We start from the raw sequence: 17660 nt of genomic DNA, 5'->3' as shown, positions 1-17660 counted from the left end.
TAAGTCTTTGCGTTCATCGTCTGACCCAACCCCAAAATAGGGACTGCCCTTAGCCAAGCAGAGGTGTGATCACTCTGCTGTGATTTCCATAAGGCCGATTGTCGGGGAGATAACGAAAAAGTGGATTCTGCAGAAGCGGTAACCTTTGTGAAATAAAAATCTGCCAATTTCTTCATGAGTATTGGGGCAGCGACCTCACTCGGATTACCTGAAATATCAAACCCAACCGTTTTATTAAACAGACCCAATGCATCTTCAAAAGCACGATCAAGACCAACAATACTCGCATGACGTAGGAGCTTGGTCTGCAATCCAGCATACTGTAATCGAGAAGCCAGAAAAGCATAATGACGAACATCTCCCGCAGAATAAACACCAAGCCCTCTAAATGCAAATGGCAAGGTGGCAAGCCGCCACTGCCAATCACCAAACCCAGGCTCTGAAGCAGTAACAATACGCTCCAAGGAAGATCGAAGGGCTCCATCGAAAGCGCGTTGAGCCGCCTCAAATATACTAGGAGGACATTATTATTATTATTATTTCGTCTAATAAAATAAAAGCATAACATGATTGTATGGGATAAAACATAGATAAGATTATGGCGGTGTTTTAGCGTTAGGTGACGTATTTTGGAGATGCGTGGGCGATCGAGTTTAATTAATTACTAGGACTAATTTGCTTGATTGGTAAGCTACTGGAAACTGTTTCCAGCACACCACGTCCACCACAACCTACACGTATACTAATTATTTAATTTACAGACTTGCACCTTTCTTTCTTTCTCGATTCTTATCTGTCCAACACACAAACCACTTTCCGCCCACAAATTGTTTTTTTTTTTTTTTCTTTTTTAACAACACTTTCTCATTTAAAAACCAACTTTTTTAAGTTAATAATAAAATGACAAAGCAGCTCACTCGAACTGTAGAATAAATTAAGGGGAATTTTCTGTACAACTAATTCTTAATGGTGTAAGGGTAGCCATGACTATCGGATTTTACATGTGCATTTTTAGGCAGATCATCCTCCCACATGGGTGGTTACTGTTTAAATTTGACCCACCATCCTTATAAAAAGATGGTAAATAAGATCACAGCGTCTTCTAACATATATAACTATTTATTAGAATTTTTTTTACGGGCAAAGATATTAGATTTAGATATATAAGTATAATAAATGACGTAAAAATAAAAATCACATTTCCATAATTAACGAATCAAAAAATTGATAAATTTAAAAACTTATTCAAACACGACACAAACAATTCCATCTTCAATTGTATGTACATCTATCCATTCATTCTAAATTCTAATTCTAAATATATTATTATTAATATTATTATATAACTTCATAATATAATAATAATAATAAGTTAAATTAAAAAAATAAACGAATCTAATCTGTTGATTTGAAGTAGCTAGCTTTTTAATCCGCCATGGACAGACGCGGTCTTTTAATTGGAAGTGGACTTTCAACTTCTTGTTCATGAATCAACGTTTGACTTTTCTTCCCACAGTCAACGCTTAGCCTAATTTGGAATTCAGGGAAAGCCGGTAAGTTTAAATCAAAACCACGCGGTTGTTGACTTGCAGGTGTAAAGGAACAAGCAGCTCCATCGGAGGTAGTGGCGGCGCTTCCGGGATTGTTACCGTCGTAGTGCCGTCGTTTATGTCCACCGAGTGCTTGCCCGGTAGGAAAAGATCTATGACAAATCGAACATTCGTGTGCTCTTCCACTAGGCTTTAAAACATGAGAAGACAAAGAAGAAGAAGATTTATCTGAGATGGTGGTGGTGGTGGTGGTGGAGATGTGGTGGTCGTCGGGGATGTTTTTCCGGTGACTAGCTTTGTGTCCACCTAGTGCTTGGTAAGATGGGAAGCCTTTGTTACAAACACTACACTTGTAGTAATTATCAGCCACCGGCGGCGGAGAGTTATGTTTAGGTGGCGGTGATAGGGTGGTAGAAGGCTGGCCGCCACGAGATAGTAACATCAAACAAAAAGCTAAGTACTCTTCCTCGGAGGGATGTTGTGGAAGTACTAGCTGCTGTTGCTGCTGGATTTCATCATCGGAATTAGTCATGACACGTGGACGCTTATAGCGTTTGCCTTTATTCCAAGAATCTTGAACATGGTCGTGGTGGACAGAGGGTGGAGCTGGTGGTGGTGGAGGTGGTGTGGTGGTCGAGTTGATAGCTTCAAGTGCCATTGTTTTTTTATTGATTTTGATTTGATGTTTGAAAATTAAAAGAAGGAACGGAATTTTTAAGTATTTGAGGTCGAGTACTGTACGTTATGAGAGTGAAGAGTGAAATGAAATACGGAGTATATATATAGGGCCGGGAATTGAATAAATATTTGATTGATTGATGATTGATTGATGATTGATTGAAGTTGCGTTGCGTGAGGGGTGGCGGTGGGAGTGTTGTAGAGGTTAATCTTAGTAGTTGGATAGAATAATAATATTAATATTAATTATAATCTAAAATAAAATAATTATAATAATTTAGAAATGTGAATTGTGGGGAAGAGGATGGATCCACGTTGAGTAGTTAGTTAGGGTGTGAAGACGGATAACAACACTTTGTGTCCTTTTTTCTCATTCTTTTTAATTAACATTTTCAATTTATTTTCAATTTTAATTTTAATTTTAATTTAATTTTATTTTGTTGAGGTCTAGGTTAATCAAATTCATATTAGTGAAAGAATAAAATAAATATAATTAATAATAATAATAATATGGATAAATGAGGTGTACAAAATGTCGGGGTAAAAATGGATGAGTATGTAATTAAGTTTCGTGCGTGGAATCATGACTTGTGGAAGGGGTCGAATGAAAACAAACGCGTCCTTTTTTGCTTTTAGTTCCGATGTTTTGACTTTGCCTTTTTATCATTATCAATATCCATAATCAATAATCAATACCGAGTAATTATTATTATTATTGTTATAAAATATTTCTTAACAATGTACTTAGTACGGAGTATTATGTATGCGGTAAACTATGCCTTCAGTACCACTACTTATCCCCTTCTCTATTCATTTTAACTACTGACTAAAAGTTTTATTTAAAACGCTACTAATTTATGATTTATGATGTTTTCTCTGTCTCCGTAATACTTTACATAGTACTGTGATCACTGTTGTAAACGGCGTTCGTTGCATCCGTTTCGACGCCCGTTGCGGCGTTTTAGTGACTAAACCGTTTCGACCCCGTCCCGTTTTCTTATAAGTCGGTCAACGGTCAAAATTCAGGTCAAATGCAGGAAAAATTGGGTCAACGCCGATCAAAAGTCAGAAATTCCGTTAAAATCAGTCATAAGTTGGTCAAATCAATCAAAATTGACTTAGTTTAGTATTCCATTTTGTATTATATTAACGCTAATGGCAATTATAAGTACAAACTTGTCAACGAAAGTTTTTTAGCTCTATAATATGTGTAAATATATATTTATATATATAAAAGTCAACATTAGTCAACATCAGTTTCGACCCCGTCTCGGCCCCGTTTTTACCGTTGCAACGTTTTGAGGTCGCTACCGTTTCGGCCCCGTCTCGCGTCTTTTTCAACCTTGACTGTGATACGTTTTTACGGTTTGGTTATAATCTAACATCACCAAATTCAGCGCAGTATGATATAATGAACAGTTTTAATTGCCCTTCTAGAAAAGACGAAAAGTATATAAAAAAATTATAAGTCATCGATCCGTGATTCTATTAATTAATTATAAAAATAAAAATTGTTGTAGTACGTAATTATTTAGTAGTAGTCATATTTCTTTGCATGTATGAAATTTCGTGTAAAAGCATCTTCTCATTCATAAAGCGCACTCCGTTATTTAAGTCATTCATAAAGCGCACTCCGTTATTAAATCTTAATAAGATGAGATTGTTCCCAACGGTTAGGTTATTGAAACAGTCCTCCACGCCGCCTTGCAGGGCGTTGTTGGCACCGGTCCGCCCTGCCTCGCACCCTGCTTCTTCAGGGTATCCTCGCCGATCATTCCATTCTTTCTCAAGCAGATAACAGCATGGATCAAACAGAGTATATATATGAAATATTATTGTTAGTTTTAGTTTGTATATTTGTACATTCAATTAATTAAATAATATAGTGGGTATCAATTTTTATGAAAAAGTATGATATGGTTGAAAGTGTTTAGTTTTGGGTTAGTTCTGATGAAAAAGTATTGATGTGACGCTGATATAACAACTAATACTACTCAGAACCCTATTAGGTAGAAAAAGTTTGGGGTAGAAGCGAACATGCAAAACGAATGGAAGTTGCAAAATCAAAAGTTATGTTAACAAGTCACGTACAAAACGAATGGAAGTTGCATAATCAAAAGTTATGTTAACAAGTCATGTACCATTCTAGAAATATATCATATATCATATATAATATACGGATATATAATATGTAATGATACCGCAACTCGCATGCGCATTCTATACGTATGCGGGTAATCACTAGCGTGCGTACGCATGTAATTTATATGCAGTATGCAGTAGCGTGTTGAATGCTTTTGTTCTCGGCATGGCGGTTGTAACATCCCGCATTTTTCCGTTAGACTATTTTAAAGTCCGTTATGTATTTATGACAATTTCCGTTAATACGCGTTTTGAATTATCTCGTTTAGGTAATTCACGCACCCGAATGAAACTTGAGGGGCTAGACTTGCCAAATGATCAAAGATGTTACTAGGTCAAAGAGTCAAACCTCCTCTCATCCATTCATTTCATCTCTTTTTCTTTACTATTTCAACTTTTTCTCTCAAAATCAAAACCAAAGAATCATCATCCAAATCCGATCTAGCAAGTGTTTTGCAAAATAAATTACATATTTGGAATCCTTGCATCTTCCTCTTCGATTCCATACCGATTTCATTACATTTGGGTAACTTTCTAAAATCACTAGATTTTGTGTTCTTGATGTTTTTAACTTATAAAAGTGTTAATTAGTGTATATGGCTCAAGTCTAACATGAATATATGATTTGTATGCTCGATCTTGTTGTTTTGAAGTAACTAGCATGAACTTAAAGTTTGGTGTGTTGTTCTTGAGATTTAATTGCTCAAAAGTTGTTACATGTTAAAAGTTCATGTTTTAATTGTGTTACTAGTATCACTAGCTTCAATTTGATGTGTAGGTTGTTTTAGAAAACTTTATAAACTTGATTATTGATTTTGGTGATGTTGGTTAGGATTTGGTAGAATTAAATGTGAACATTTGATGCATTGAATGCCATGAATTATTGTTGATAAGTGTTTAGTTGGATTATATGCTTGATTACCTACGAAACGGCGTATTGTATGTAGGTAGTAAGTTCCCGAATCACCAAACCGCATTTATGAACTTGAATGTAATAAATGTTGAGCATTTAATGTGATTTTAGTTGTTGTAAGTGTCAAAATGATTGATGAAATATACTTAGTTGTTTTCCTCGTCAAAATACCTTTCCGATGATATAAGATACATGTTTTAATTATTTTTGGATCATAAATTGTGTTTAGTTGAGTTTTGGTTCGTGCACTTGTGTGTTTGCAGCATAGCAGACCTGTATACCAATCTGGACGCCATCCAGATTCTTGGACACCGTCCATTCCTTCAATGCTGGACGCCGTCCAGTTGCACTGCCAGTGACTGTTTTGTTTTGCCATTTTACGAAAAATGTTTGCTATGCTACGCACCTTCGATTCACATGTAACTTGTTCTAACATGCTCATATATGATTAAAAACCTCAGAAAAATAGTTCGAGACCTGACCCGAACGTGTTGACTTTTTCGTTAACTTTGATCCGACCAAAGTTGACTTTTAATCAAACTTAACCAAATGTTTGTGCAATCGTTCTAACATGCTTTTATACTTGTGTCTTGGGTAAAACGTGACAACTTGACTCACATGCTATAGTAATCGAGTCGTAACGAGCCATAGGACTAATTGAACACTTTGACCGACCGTGTTTACCGATATTGATACAAACCTATTTGTTTAGGTCAAGACTAGCATTCGTCCTTGCACACGTTTACTTGTTGAAGTACTTTTACATACGTGCACTCAAGGTGAGATCATAGTCCCACTTTTACTCTTTTGAACTTACATTTGGGATGAGAAAACATAAACGTTTCTTTTTACTAAGTGAACACAAGTACAGGAAAACAAACATTCTACATACGAGTTTAGAACAAAATCCTCAATTCGATTATCATTAGTTACACTTACCTGGTGTAAGCGAGAACTTATGTTGTATGGATCCATATGGGTTTGACAAACCCTCATTCAGACGGTTCGCTACCGTCTACGAATGAAATGTATTTTCGAGAAACAGTGTATGTTCTAACACTATTGTGATGGGGTTCTATGGAAGGAATGTTAAGCCTTGATAATTGGGTGCTCGTGATAACAATTTTTGGAATGGTTAACTATTATTTCAATGATATAAATCTTGTGGTTCACTTGTACCTACTTACTTAAACCTATGATTTCACCAACGTTTTCGTTGACAGATTTCTATGTTTTTCTCAGGTCCTTGAAAGTTTTGTGATACATGCTTCCGCTCATTACTTTTGATACTTGCTTGGATGTCGAGTATACATGCATACGTGGAGCGTCTTTTGGCTACTTTTAAATTGTGTCGCATATGTTTCAATTGTACTTTAAACTTTGTAATGTAACTAGTTGTCGAACTACTTTGTAAACCTTGAAACATCTTTACTTTTGAAATGAATGCGACATTCTTTTGGTCAAACGTTGTTTTAAAGACTTATGACCACGTAACGGGACCTAAGTAGACGGCGCCGTCAATGACGATTTTGTCTGGTCGCTACAGCGGTTACTTGGCCATCAAGCCTAATATCTTTTCCATAATTACAACCGAGATTCGGGGGAGTTTGTTATGGACAGGATTATCACAATCTTAGACGGTTCTAGAAATAGGGTTTGCCTATATATACTAACCCTAATTATCATTCCAGGGATATCACATTTTACGTGGATCACAATACATAATCATTATCATCATTCATCAAAGGTTAACAGGTTAGTCACTCTCGACAGTTTCCTACAACCTTATTCGGGCCTTCGATCGACGACCGTCATCGAAGGTGGACTTAATCACCTAGCCACCCCGCCGACATCATCATGTCGGCCAGGGTTATTCACGGTAGTAAGACCGAAGAGCTAAGTTCTAAGATCCTTAAACCTCTTTTAAACGTATTGAACATGCATATTAACCTCTTGGAAAATATATGCACGATTAAGTGGTGCTTTCATTGAGAGTAGAACTAATTCAAGATGTGTTTAATTATTTTTTCTTTTAAAAGTGTTGAATTATAAAGCTCATTACTCACAGTATTCTCGAATTTTTTGTTTCTTTAACAGAATCATGACTTCCGGGGAATCATCGGAACGTACTCAAATGGACAACCAGAACACGCCTGATAGTGCTCCAAATGAACATATATTTAGGCACAATATCCTTCCAATATGTAAAGCTTTTAGTTGCAATTATTCTATTTTTATGTAATAATCGTTTAAATAAATAAGTGCGAAGACAAAAGACAGAATCGATGATTTGAAGACGCAAATGACCAAAAAGCTAAAAAGTACAAAGTACAATCCAAGTGGTTCAATTTATTGATGAGAAACGCCTAAAAATGACAAGAGTACAAGCCGCGAAACGCAAAGTACAAGATATCTAAGCGTACGAAAAGGCATTCGAAAATTCGAAACTGAGACATAAATCGAGCATCAACGTACAACTCAACGGAGCTAAAATTACAAGTCAACTATGCACAAGAATATAATATAATATATATATAATTATATGAAATTATATATTATTATATTATATATTATAATATTCAGCAGCCCACGTTTAACTCAATTTGGTGAGCTGGAATCCGAAGCTCCGCACTCGCGGAGCTGTAAGGCACAAAAGTACCGCACTCGCGGAGCTGTACAGTTCAAAGTGGGCCTATAAAAGCTCACGCATTCTGCTCGAATTCTACACACCTTTTTCTTTTCCTTTCTTTCAATCGATCGATATATATATATATATATATATATATATATATATATATATATATATATATATATATATATATATATATATATATATATATATATATATATATATATATATATATTTATAATTTTAAGTTTAATTTAATAATAATAATAAGGTTATTGTAAAGAAATGTTTTACGGGTTTTAAAGTCGGAACTCTGTCCGTGTAACGCTACGCGATAAATAATCACTGTAAGCTATGTTCTTCCTTTTTAAATTAATGTATCGTAACTAAGTTATTATTATGCTTATTTGAGCCGAAGTAATCGTGATGTTAGACTAAATATTAAAGACAGGGTTATTGGATTTTGTACCATAATTAATGTTTGAACAAAAGACCGACACTTGTGGGTATTTGACTATGGACTATTAATAGATGGGAGGTATTGTCTAATTGAGTGACAACTCATTGGAGTCTGTCGAACCTATCTTCAAATTAATTAACTTAATAATTAATAATGATTATGGTTGTCCTATTTAGTGACATTCATACGGAATCTATTATAATCATTTAATTAATTATTCGGGTTGGGTAATTGATTATTCAAACTGATCAAGTGGTAAATTAATATTCATATCTAATCAAAACAGGGGTGGATTACATACAGTGATAACTGGTGTAATTGTTGACAGAAGTGATAACTGCGTCACAGTTTAAATCTTTAATTAGTTGGAATATTTGACTTCTGGTATAAGGGTAATTTGACGAGGACACTCGCACTTTATATTTATGACCGATGGACTATTATGGACAAAAACTAGATAGGTTTCAAATAATCCAGGACAAAAGGACAATTAACCCAGAGTAATAAATTGAAATCAAAACGTCAAACATCATGGTTACGGAAGTTTAAATAAGCATAATTGTTCTATTTTATATCTCATTGTATTTTTATTTACTGTCATTTTAATATTGTTATTTATTTTACACACTTTAATTATTGTCATTTATCTTTACGCTTAAAATATAAAATCGACAAACCGGTCATTAAACGGTAAACCCCCCTTATATATTATTATTACTATATATAATTATATACATTTTAAATAAATATAGTTGTTAAAAATATAGTACGTATTCACTAGCTCCCTGTGAAACGAACCGGACTTACTAAAAACTACACTACTCTACAATTAGGTACACTGCCTATAAGTGTTGTAGCAAGGTTTAGGTATATCCATCTATATAAATAAATAAAACTTGTATCATATTTCGCCGTATTTCATATTAAAAATAAGTATATTTCGTACCCCTTAGCTCGCACATCAAGTTTTTGGCGCCGCTGCCGGGGACTCGGTGAAAAACGCTATATTTTTATAAACTATATTTTTGTAAAAATATATTATTTCTTATTTCGTAAAAATATTTTGTTTTAGTAATAAGTGTTAAAAAATTAAAAAGAAAATATATATATATATATATATATATATATATATATAAGATTGTCTTTAAAAAGTATTTTTATTTAGATTTTAAAATATAAATTTATTTTTATTAAATTATCTATCTTTTACATTGTAAAAAAAAAAAAAAAAAACCGAACGATTTTGAGCCTACAACAACAACTGAACCTGCATACTCCGCGATCGCGGAGCCAAACAGACAAAATACCACGCGATCACGTAGGCCTGTCTGACAGGAAACCTTAAACGCTTTTAATGCGAAATTAGGCTTTAGTTTAATATTAATTAATTTAATTAGGGTTTATTAAATTAATATTTAGTTTTAGTTTTAGTTTTAATTTGTTTTATTAAGTTTTATTATTATTAGTATTTATATAGATTAATACTTTTATAAAAAAATAATAATATAAAAATAACATTTTTATAAAATTTTATTTTTATCATTTTTAGATTATATCCTTTTATAATTTGTATCTTTTTATTATTTAGTACGTAGTCTTTATAATTATCGTTCGTAATATATAGTTTTAAGCTTAGTATTTTGCCGTAGTATTTCTAGATTTTTAGGCTTTATCGTAAAATCCCTTAAGTGCTTTTCTTTAGATTAAGATTTAGGCGCATTAGAATTTTACGGCGCATTTTATAAATTTTAGTGCCTTTTTAAGTAATTGTCGTTTTCCGTTTAGAATTCCTTTAAGCTTTAATACCTTTAGACGCAAGTTTTAATATTTAGTTTTTAGACTTTTAAGTTTCGACGCTCTACTTTCTTATTTTTATTTTTCGACTTTTTATTTTTCGACGTTTTTCGACGCACTCTTCTTCTTTCTCATTTCTACGCTCTAGTTTTTAGGACATAGAATTTTCTTTATTTTCTTTAAATTACGACGAAAAATTATTTTAAGCGGTTAAATTGATAGACATGTGACGACCCGAAAATTTCCGACCAAATTTAAAGTTGATCTTAATGTGATTTCGACACGATAATCAAAGTCTATTTAATTGAATCTCTAAATCTTCGAACTGTGTTCATGTTTACATTTGACCTTTGACTACTCCCGATGATTCACGAACCATTGCTTGTAAATATATAGATATGAAATTTAACGCACTTAATTTGTCATCTTTAATAATATTATCAATTTTACAGTCATCATTATTATTAGAGTAAATATTTAATATTAATATCAGTGTTGTTATTATTATTATGTATAATACGTAAATGTGAAATTTAATACAATCGATTTGTTATAATTATTATTAGTATTATTAGTATTGCTGTTATCATTATTCATACCATAATTAGTAAATAAGATTACAATTTTAGTTATTATTATAATTAATTACTATTATTAAAAATGATCATTCTCAATTGAAAATATTATTATCATCACTTAGTTACAATTATCATTATCTTTACTGTTATTATCATATTATCATATTATCAACTTTAGAATATTTATCAATAATATTATTATTATTATAAGTAATATTATTATTAATTAGTATTATTAATATCATTAATATATCTATAATTATTAATTAATCAAAATACAAAATATATAGATAGAGAAATAGAATTCAGTGTATTACATAATCATATCAAACTAAATCCTATCAAATTGACAAAACAAATCAAACCAAACACAAAATTTCCAAAATTAGTTTAGGGTCTTTATCAACTTTATACTTTGGATTCATTTTTCTCGGCTCCTGTTTAATATGTTGACCCCTTTGTCACAAGAAAACAAGTATGAATAAATCAATTTCTATTTCAATTACTCGTATACAATCCTTGAGAGTCACCACCTTCTCTTTCTCTCCTCTTTTTTTTTTTTTTTTTTTAATTTCTGTGAACCATCTTCAATAATCACCAATACCTCTCTCCATCAAACACCACTATCACCATCCTTCATCTTTCATCCAAGAACCACCACCTTAAACTCGTTTCAGTTATGATCATGAACCCATTATCACGAACCCATCCACCATCACACCTACCTACACTCGTGAACTACTGCCCACTGATACATCCATTTTTCCTGTTTGTGAAACATATAGACACCATCACTATCGCAGCTAACCAGCTGCAGAAGTCTTTCTACCATCGTAAACCACCCAAAAGTTCCATCAACTGCTGCTATACTCCTGTTTAATTCGGAAGAATTGCTTCTGTTCAGTTGTTCCGAATTGCAGCCATCAACACAGAAATTACAACTCAAACACCACATAAACCATTCCTTGATCATTAGTCATCTGAAGAAATAAAAAAGATATATGAGGTGTGTTCTAATTCTTATCAATATAAACTATCATTATAAATAAGCATTGATATGAATATAGGTATACTACTGAAGTTTTTCGATTTAAATTGGATAGATTTTCATAAATTCGACTTATTAATTATGACTAGCTGACATATAAAAATCAAAAATGTTGGAAGCTAGATATCTGATATCTAACAGATATTAAAAGCTACTATGATACCCAAACCACTTGCCATCACCTTCAAAACACCACTCAAATGCCATTCATTTTTATGAAACTCCTACTGCAGTGTGCTATGTTCGGTTATTATCCAAGAACCAAACCAACTATTTTTTTTACTATTCGATACCTAAAGACAAATAATTGTAACTGCCACTATCTCATTCCAAATTTTTTTTGTTCAATCATCAAATTATATGACCTGCAGTTTCAACTACCAAATAACTATGGCTAAACCACCATGAACACCCCTATCAAGAACTACCTAATCAATTCTACTTAACTGCCTCCTAGTTGCTATTTAATCAAAAAGCACATACAGTTTGCTTTATATTATTCACTATTACTACAATTAAAAATCAAAATCACAAACAAATCCTTAACTAAAATCGATTACCACTAAACCCTTTATGAACACCATTATTTACTACTCGTGTGCAAATTAATTAAAGGTATTGAATATATTAATAAATGTAGAAGTTAAGAAAATATAAATAAATTAATTACCTTTTTGATAAATTAAGGACTAATTACTGGATCGATGAATGAAAGATGATGAATAATGATGAAGACGAAGGCTGATGATGACTCTGAACAGGGATGACGACGAATCGATGGTCTACTATTCATCAGTGATTGTTCCTTGAATACTCTGTTAATGATGATAATGATTGTTGCTGGATTATACGATGATGGTGTATTTTTTTCCCGAATTGTTTTGTGCTAGGGTTACCCATCGATCTGATTTGGGGAAGACATCAAAAAGACACGCGTAGGTCTTTTATTTATATAGAATTAGAATTAGGATATAATTATAATTATAATTATAATTACAATTATAATTATTATTGTTATATTTATTATTATTATTATTATCATTATTATTATTATTATTATTATTATTATTATTATTATTATTATTATTATTATTATTATTATTATTATTATTATTATTATTATTATTATTATTATTATTATTATTATTATTATTATTATCATTATTATTATTACAACATATATTACTTACATAAAATGTATCTAATACATATATAATACTTATGTTAATATTACAAACTATTTTGTTTTCAAAATAAAATATTATTATTTATTATTAATTAAATTACGTATAAGATATAAATACATTTTAAATATAACCTTATGTATAAATTTTAAAATATCATATATGTTTTAAATTAAAATACTTTAATAAGAATCCGATATATATAAATATTAACTATGTCATTAAAATATATAAAATAGATATAAGGGATATATTTATTTAGTGTAACATACAAATCATTAATAAAACTACTATATTAATAATATCAACTTGTTTACATGTTATTATATGTTTTAATATATATAACTGATATAGGTTCGTGAATCCGAGGCCAACCCTGCATTGTTCAGTTTTGTAATATGTATTTTTACTACAAAATACAGTATGGTGAGTTTCATATGATCCTTTTTACTCTTTACATTTTTGGGCTGAGAATACATGCAAATGTTTATTAACTGTTTTACAATATTTATATGCGTGAGTTTCATTTGTCTTTTTACCCTTTACATTTTTGGGCTGAGAATACATGCGCAATTTTTATAAATGTTTTACGAAATAGACACAAGTAATTGAAACTACATTATATGGTTGAATTATCGAAATCGAATATGCTCTTTTTATTAAGTCTGGTAATCTAAGAATTAGGGAACAGACACCCTAATTGACGCGAACTCTAAAGGTAGATCTATCGGGCCCAACAAGCCCCATCCAAAGTACCGGATGCTTTAGTACTTCGAAATTTATATCATGTCCGAAGGAGGATCCCGGAATGATAGGGGATATTCTATATGCATCTTGTTAAGGTCGGTTAGCAGGTGTTCAATCCATATGAATGATATTTTGTCTCTATGCATGGGACGTTTATTTATGAGAACTGAAAATGAAAATCTTGTGGTCTATTAAAATGATGGAAATGATTATTTATGTTAAACTAATGAACTCACCAACCTTTTGGTTGACACTTTAAAGCATGTTTATTCTCAGGTACGAAAGAAATCTTTCGCTGTGCATTTGCTCATCTTAGAGATATTACTTGGAGTCATACATGACATATTGTAAAATACGTTGCATTCGAGTTGTTGCGTTCATCAAGATTATTATTAAGTCAATTATAGTTAGATATATTATGAAATGGTATGCCTGCCGTCAACTTTCGATGTAATGAAAGATTGTCTTTTCAAAAACGAATGCAATGTTTGTAAAATGTATCATATAGAGGTCAAGTACCTCGCGATGTGATCAACTGTTATGAATCGTTTATAATCGATATGGACGTTGTCCGGATGGATTAGGACGGGTCTCTACAGTTGGTATCAGAGCTGTGGTCTTAGCGAACCAGGTCTTGCATTAGTGTGTATAACTGATAGTTGTTTAGATACATTAGTGAGTCTGGACTTCGACCGTGTCTGCATGTCAAAAGTTTTGCTTATCATTTTTGTCGAAATCATCTGCTTATCATCCTTAGGAAATTACCTACTCATTATTCTTAGTCTAGACACGTTTTACTGCATTGACTGCATGAATAGTGTATAGACAATTCATATCTTAGCGTATCTGTTATTGTTACCTTTGCCTGACAGCTTCCGTAGATTCCTCCGTAACTTATGGTATTTTAGTATTGTATATGCATATGTAAATTATGTATTGCAGGGTACTAATCTACATTGTATAATCTATTTCTTATCAAAAATCCTTCATCTGATCGTACAAGATGAATCCTTTAACTAGTTTGAATTCCTCGGATTCCGACAGCTATTCCAATATGGAGTTTCACCTAAGCTCCGAAAGCATTGTCACTAGAATGAATCAACCAATCATCCATCCCCAATTCATCTGATGAGTTCGTAGTCGACTTAATCAATGGAGACGCGAAGACGGCGATCCTTTTCACCAACCGAATTCACCTCTTGGCGAAGAACCTGAAGCACTTACCGGCGAATCTATCCGAAACACCATTTTCACACTCATTTCCAGAGTACCTCGCCACGATTATATTCTATCCACAATTCTAAATCTTATTCATTCGCTCATTCCTACCGACAATCATTCTGGAGTAATAAGTCAACGAGCTTCGAGCCTGAGCTGTAGCCTTGGAAAATATGGTGCAATACGTACCAGCTTCAGCAACATCACCTGCACCAGTAGTACCATCAATAACAGCATCAATACCATCAACAATCCATGCCTCAATATCACCATCTGTACTTCGAGTATGATCTTCGTTCTACGTATTGTTCTACATCATTTATCTTCGTTCTACATGGCGATTATGTAATCTCTAAAGTTTTAGAGATTATTCATTCTAGTTCCAAACAAAAATCAAATGAGATTAATATCATATTAACTCATTAAATCCATGATTACATCTGAAGAAAATATATATGTATATATGTTTTTATAAAGATTGTAATTAAAATTTTTATTGTACAAACTGTTAATGGTGAAAATATTTTAACGGGTAGGTAATACCCTAGGAATATTTAGATTTCGCATTAATAAATTACACTGCACATTCTTCAAAGTTGATTCAACAGTCATTTACTATCCTACTTACAACCACTGATATACGTATCCATTCACCACAAAATAACCATTTTCATTCAATTTTATATTTGGATTTTGACCTATCAGAATCCAACAAGTGGCATAATGAAGAAAACATTGGACAAACTAAAATTTGTTTGAAACAAACAAATTAACTATGAGAAATTTTGTTAAGAATCCACGCTAACAAAATCCTAGCTAACTGTTCCTAGCTAACTGTTAATTCTGTATTACATTTTAATTATCGCAATTTATTTATATTCTCGTAATTTTATCTATCGTCATTTAATTTCTGTTATTTACTTTGCGCATTTAATTTATCGTCATTTAATTTCTGTTATTTATTTTACGCACTTTAAATATCGGGACACGTATACAAGGTTTTGACATATCATATCGACGCATCTATATATATTATTTGGAATCACCATAGACACTCTATATGCAGTGATGATCGAGTTCTTTATACAGTGTTGAGGTTGATTCTATAATAATATATATACTTTGAGTTGTGATCGAGTCTGAGACATGTACACGGGTCACGATACGTATTAATTAATTTGAATATTATATATTAAATTATATATGAATATGAATTATTGGACTGTCAACTGTGGACTATCGACTGTGGACTAATAATATTGGACAATTAAAATGAATTAAAATATTGACTATAACATATGAAACTAAACAATTCTTCAAGTTTGCCACTTGATTTCACCTTAAACCTCATTTGTATCTTGACGATTACAATATACGTTCAAACCTTTCATGATTCTTGAAAACACCTCAACCGATAGGATGAACCAACCGCACTTCATCTACGGAAGAAAAGATTGATGCATATAGTTATGCACTTGAAAAACTCTCGGAAACTGAGGAAACGTTTAACACATAACTGTGCTAATTTCTTTAGTGTTATTATTACCCAAAGTAACCTTGCAGTTCTTTTTCAAAATAGCCAATTTTGTCACAGCTCCAGCAAGACAACTTCGACTTTTCGTACGAAACAACCTTATTATAACGTTGATATATAGATCTTTTATTGTTACCAGGGAACCTTTCATATTCCACCATATTACCATCAGCGTTTAATCATCTAAAAACACAATTCTCCTGAAACCACCTCGGATTAATAACCGATGATTCAGATATCATAGCATTAAATGCAGCGGAAACAGAAAAATGGTAGATGGTCTAAACGGCCAAAAGTTTGATGATAAAGAAAGGAGTGTTAGGAACGCTCGATAGAAAATTGGGTATTGAAAAACCGATTGAGCTACCCATGAAGGAGACCAAGGACAAATACAAGGACCAAACCCTATATTCAAAGGATTCAGGTAATTCTGGATCCGTTAAAATCTTTAGAGAATATCTTGCTCCGAAGTCATGTTAAAATCTGGCGGAAAATCTTTCTCCATCAACCATCGAACTTAGAAATTCCAAAATATCATCATCAATATCTTCGATATTTCTGAGGATATTTTCATAAATATTCTCATCCGAAATTATATACCTCTTTGTGCTTCCTGTGTATCATTATATTGGAAACATTCAATAGAAAATTTAGTACCGAAAAGCAGATTGTAGTGACCCGAACTTTTCCATGTTTATATATATATTAAATGAAATTGTTATTTACATGATTAAGTGTTTCCAACATGTTAATTAATCAAATTTATTAAGACTTGATTAATTGAAATAGATTTCATATAGACAATTGACCACCCAAGTTGACCGGTGATTCACGAACGTTAAAACTTGTAAAAATTATACGATGACATATATATGGTTATATATGTAGTTAACATGATTTTATTATAAGTATGTATCTCATTAGGTATTTTAACAATGAGTTATATACATAAAAATGAGACTATTAATTTAAGAAACTCGAAAACGATATATATAACGATTATCGTTATAACAACGTCTTACTAGGTACATATGAATCATATTAATATATTGATACACTTGGTTAATTATGTTAAATGATAAGTAAATATATTATTAAGTGTGTTAACAATGAAATACATATGTAAAAATAAGACTAGTAACTTAATGATTTCGAAACGAGACATATATGTAACGATTATCGTTG

At 32.0% G+C, this 17660-nt stretch overlaps 1 protein-coding gene across 1 annotated transcript; it reads right to left on the bottom strand.

The window, feature by feature from the left end:
- Positions 1-1177: 1177 nt before the first annotated feature.
- Positions 1178-2316, bottom strand: LOC139852914 (zinc finger protein ZAT10-like). Its single transcript, XM_071842257.1, has one exon. The coding sequence runs from the start codon at positions 2206-2208 to the stop codon at positions 1426-1428; it is 783 nt and encodes a 260-aa protein (XP_071698358.1). The 5' UTR covers positions 2209-2316; the 3' UTR covers positions 1178-1425.
- Between the last annotated feature and the right edge of the window lie 15344 nt (positions 2317-17660).

Source organism: Rutidosis leptorrhynchoides, chromosome 6, assembly GCF_046630445.1.
Source record: "Rutidosis leptorrhynchoides isolate AG116_Rl617_1_P2 chromosome 6, CSIRO_AGI_Rlap_v1, whole genome shotgun sequence".
Classification (NCBI taxonomy): Eukaryota; Viridiplantae; Streptophyta; class Magnoliopsida; order Asterales; family Asteraceae; genus Rutidosis; species Rutidosis leptorrhynchoides.
Note: the sequence above shows the minus strand (reverse complement) of the source record. Positions and strands in the feature narration are given on the sequence as shown.

Coding starts and splice junctions, on each gene's coding strand:
- LOC139852914 (XM_071842257.1), bottom strand. CDS start 2,208: ATGGCACTTGAAGCTATCAACTCGACCACCACACCACCTCCACCACCA.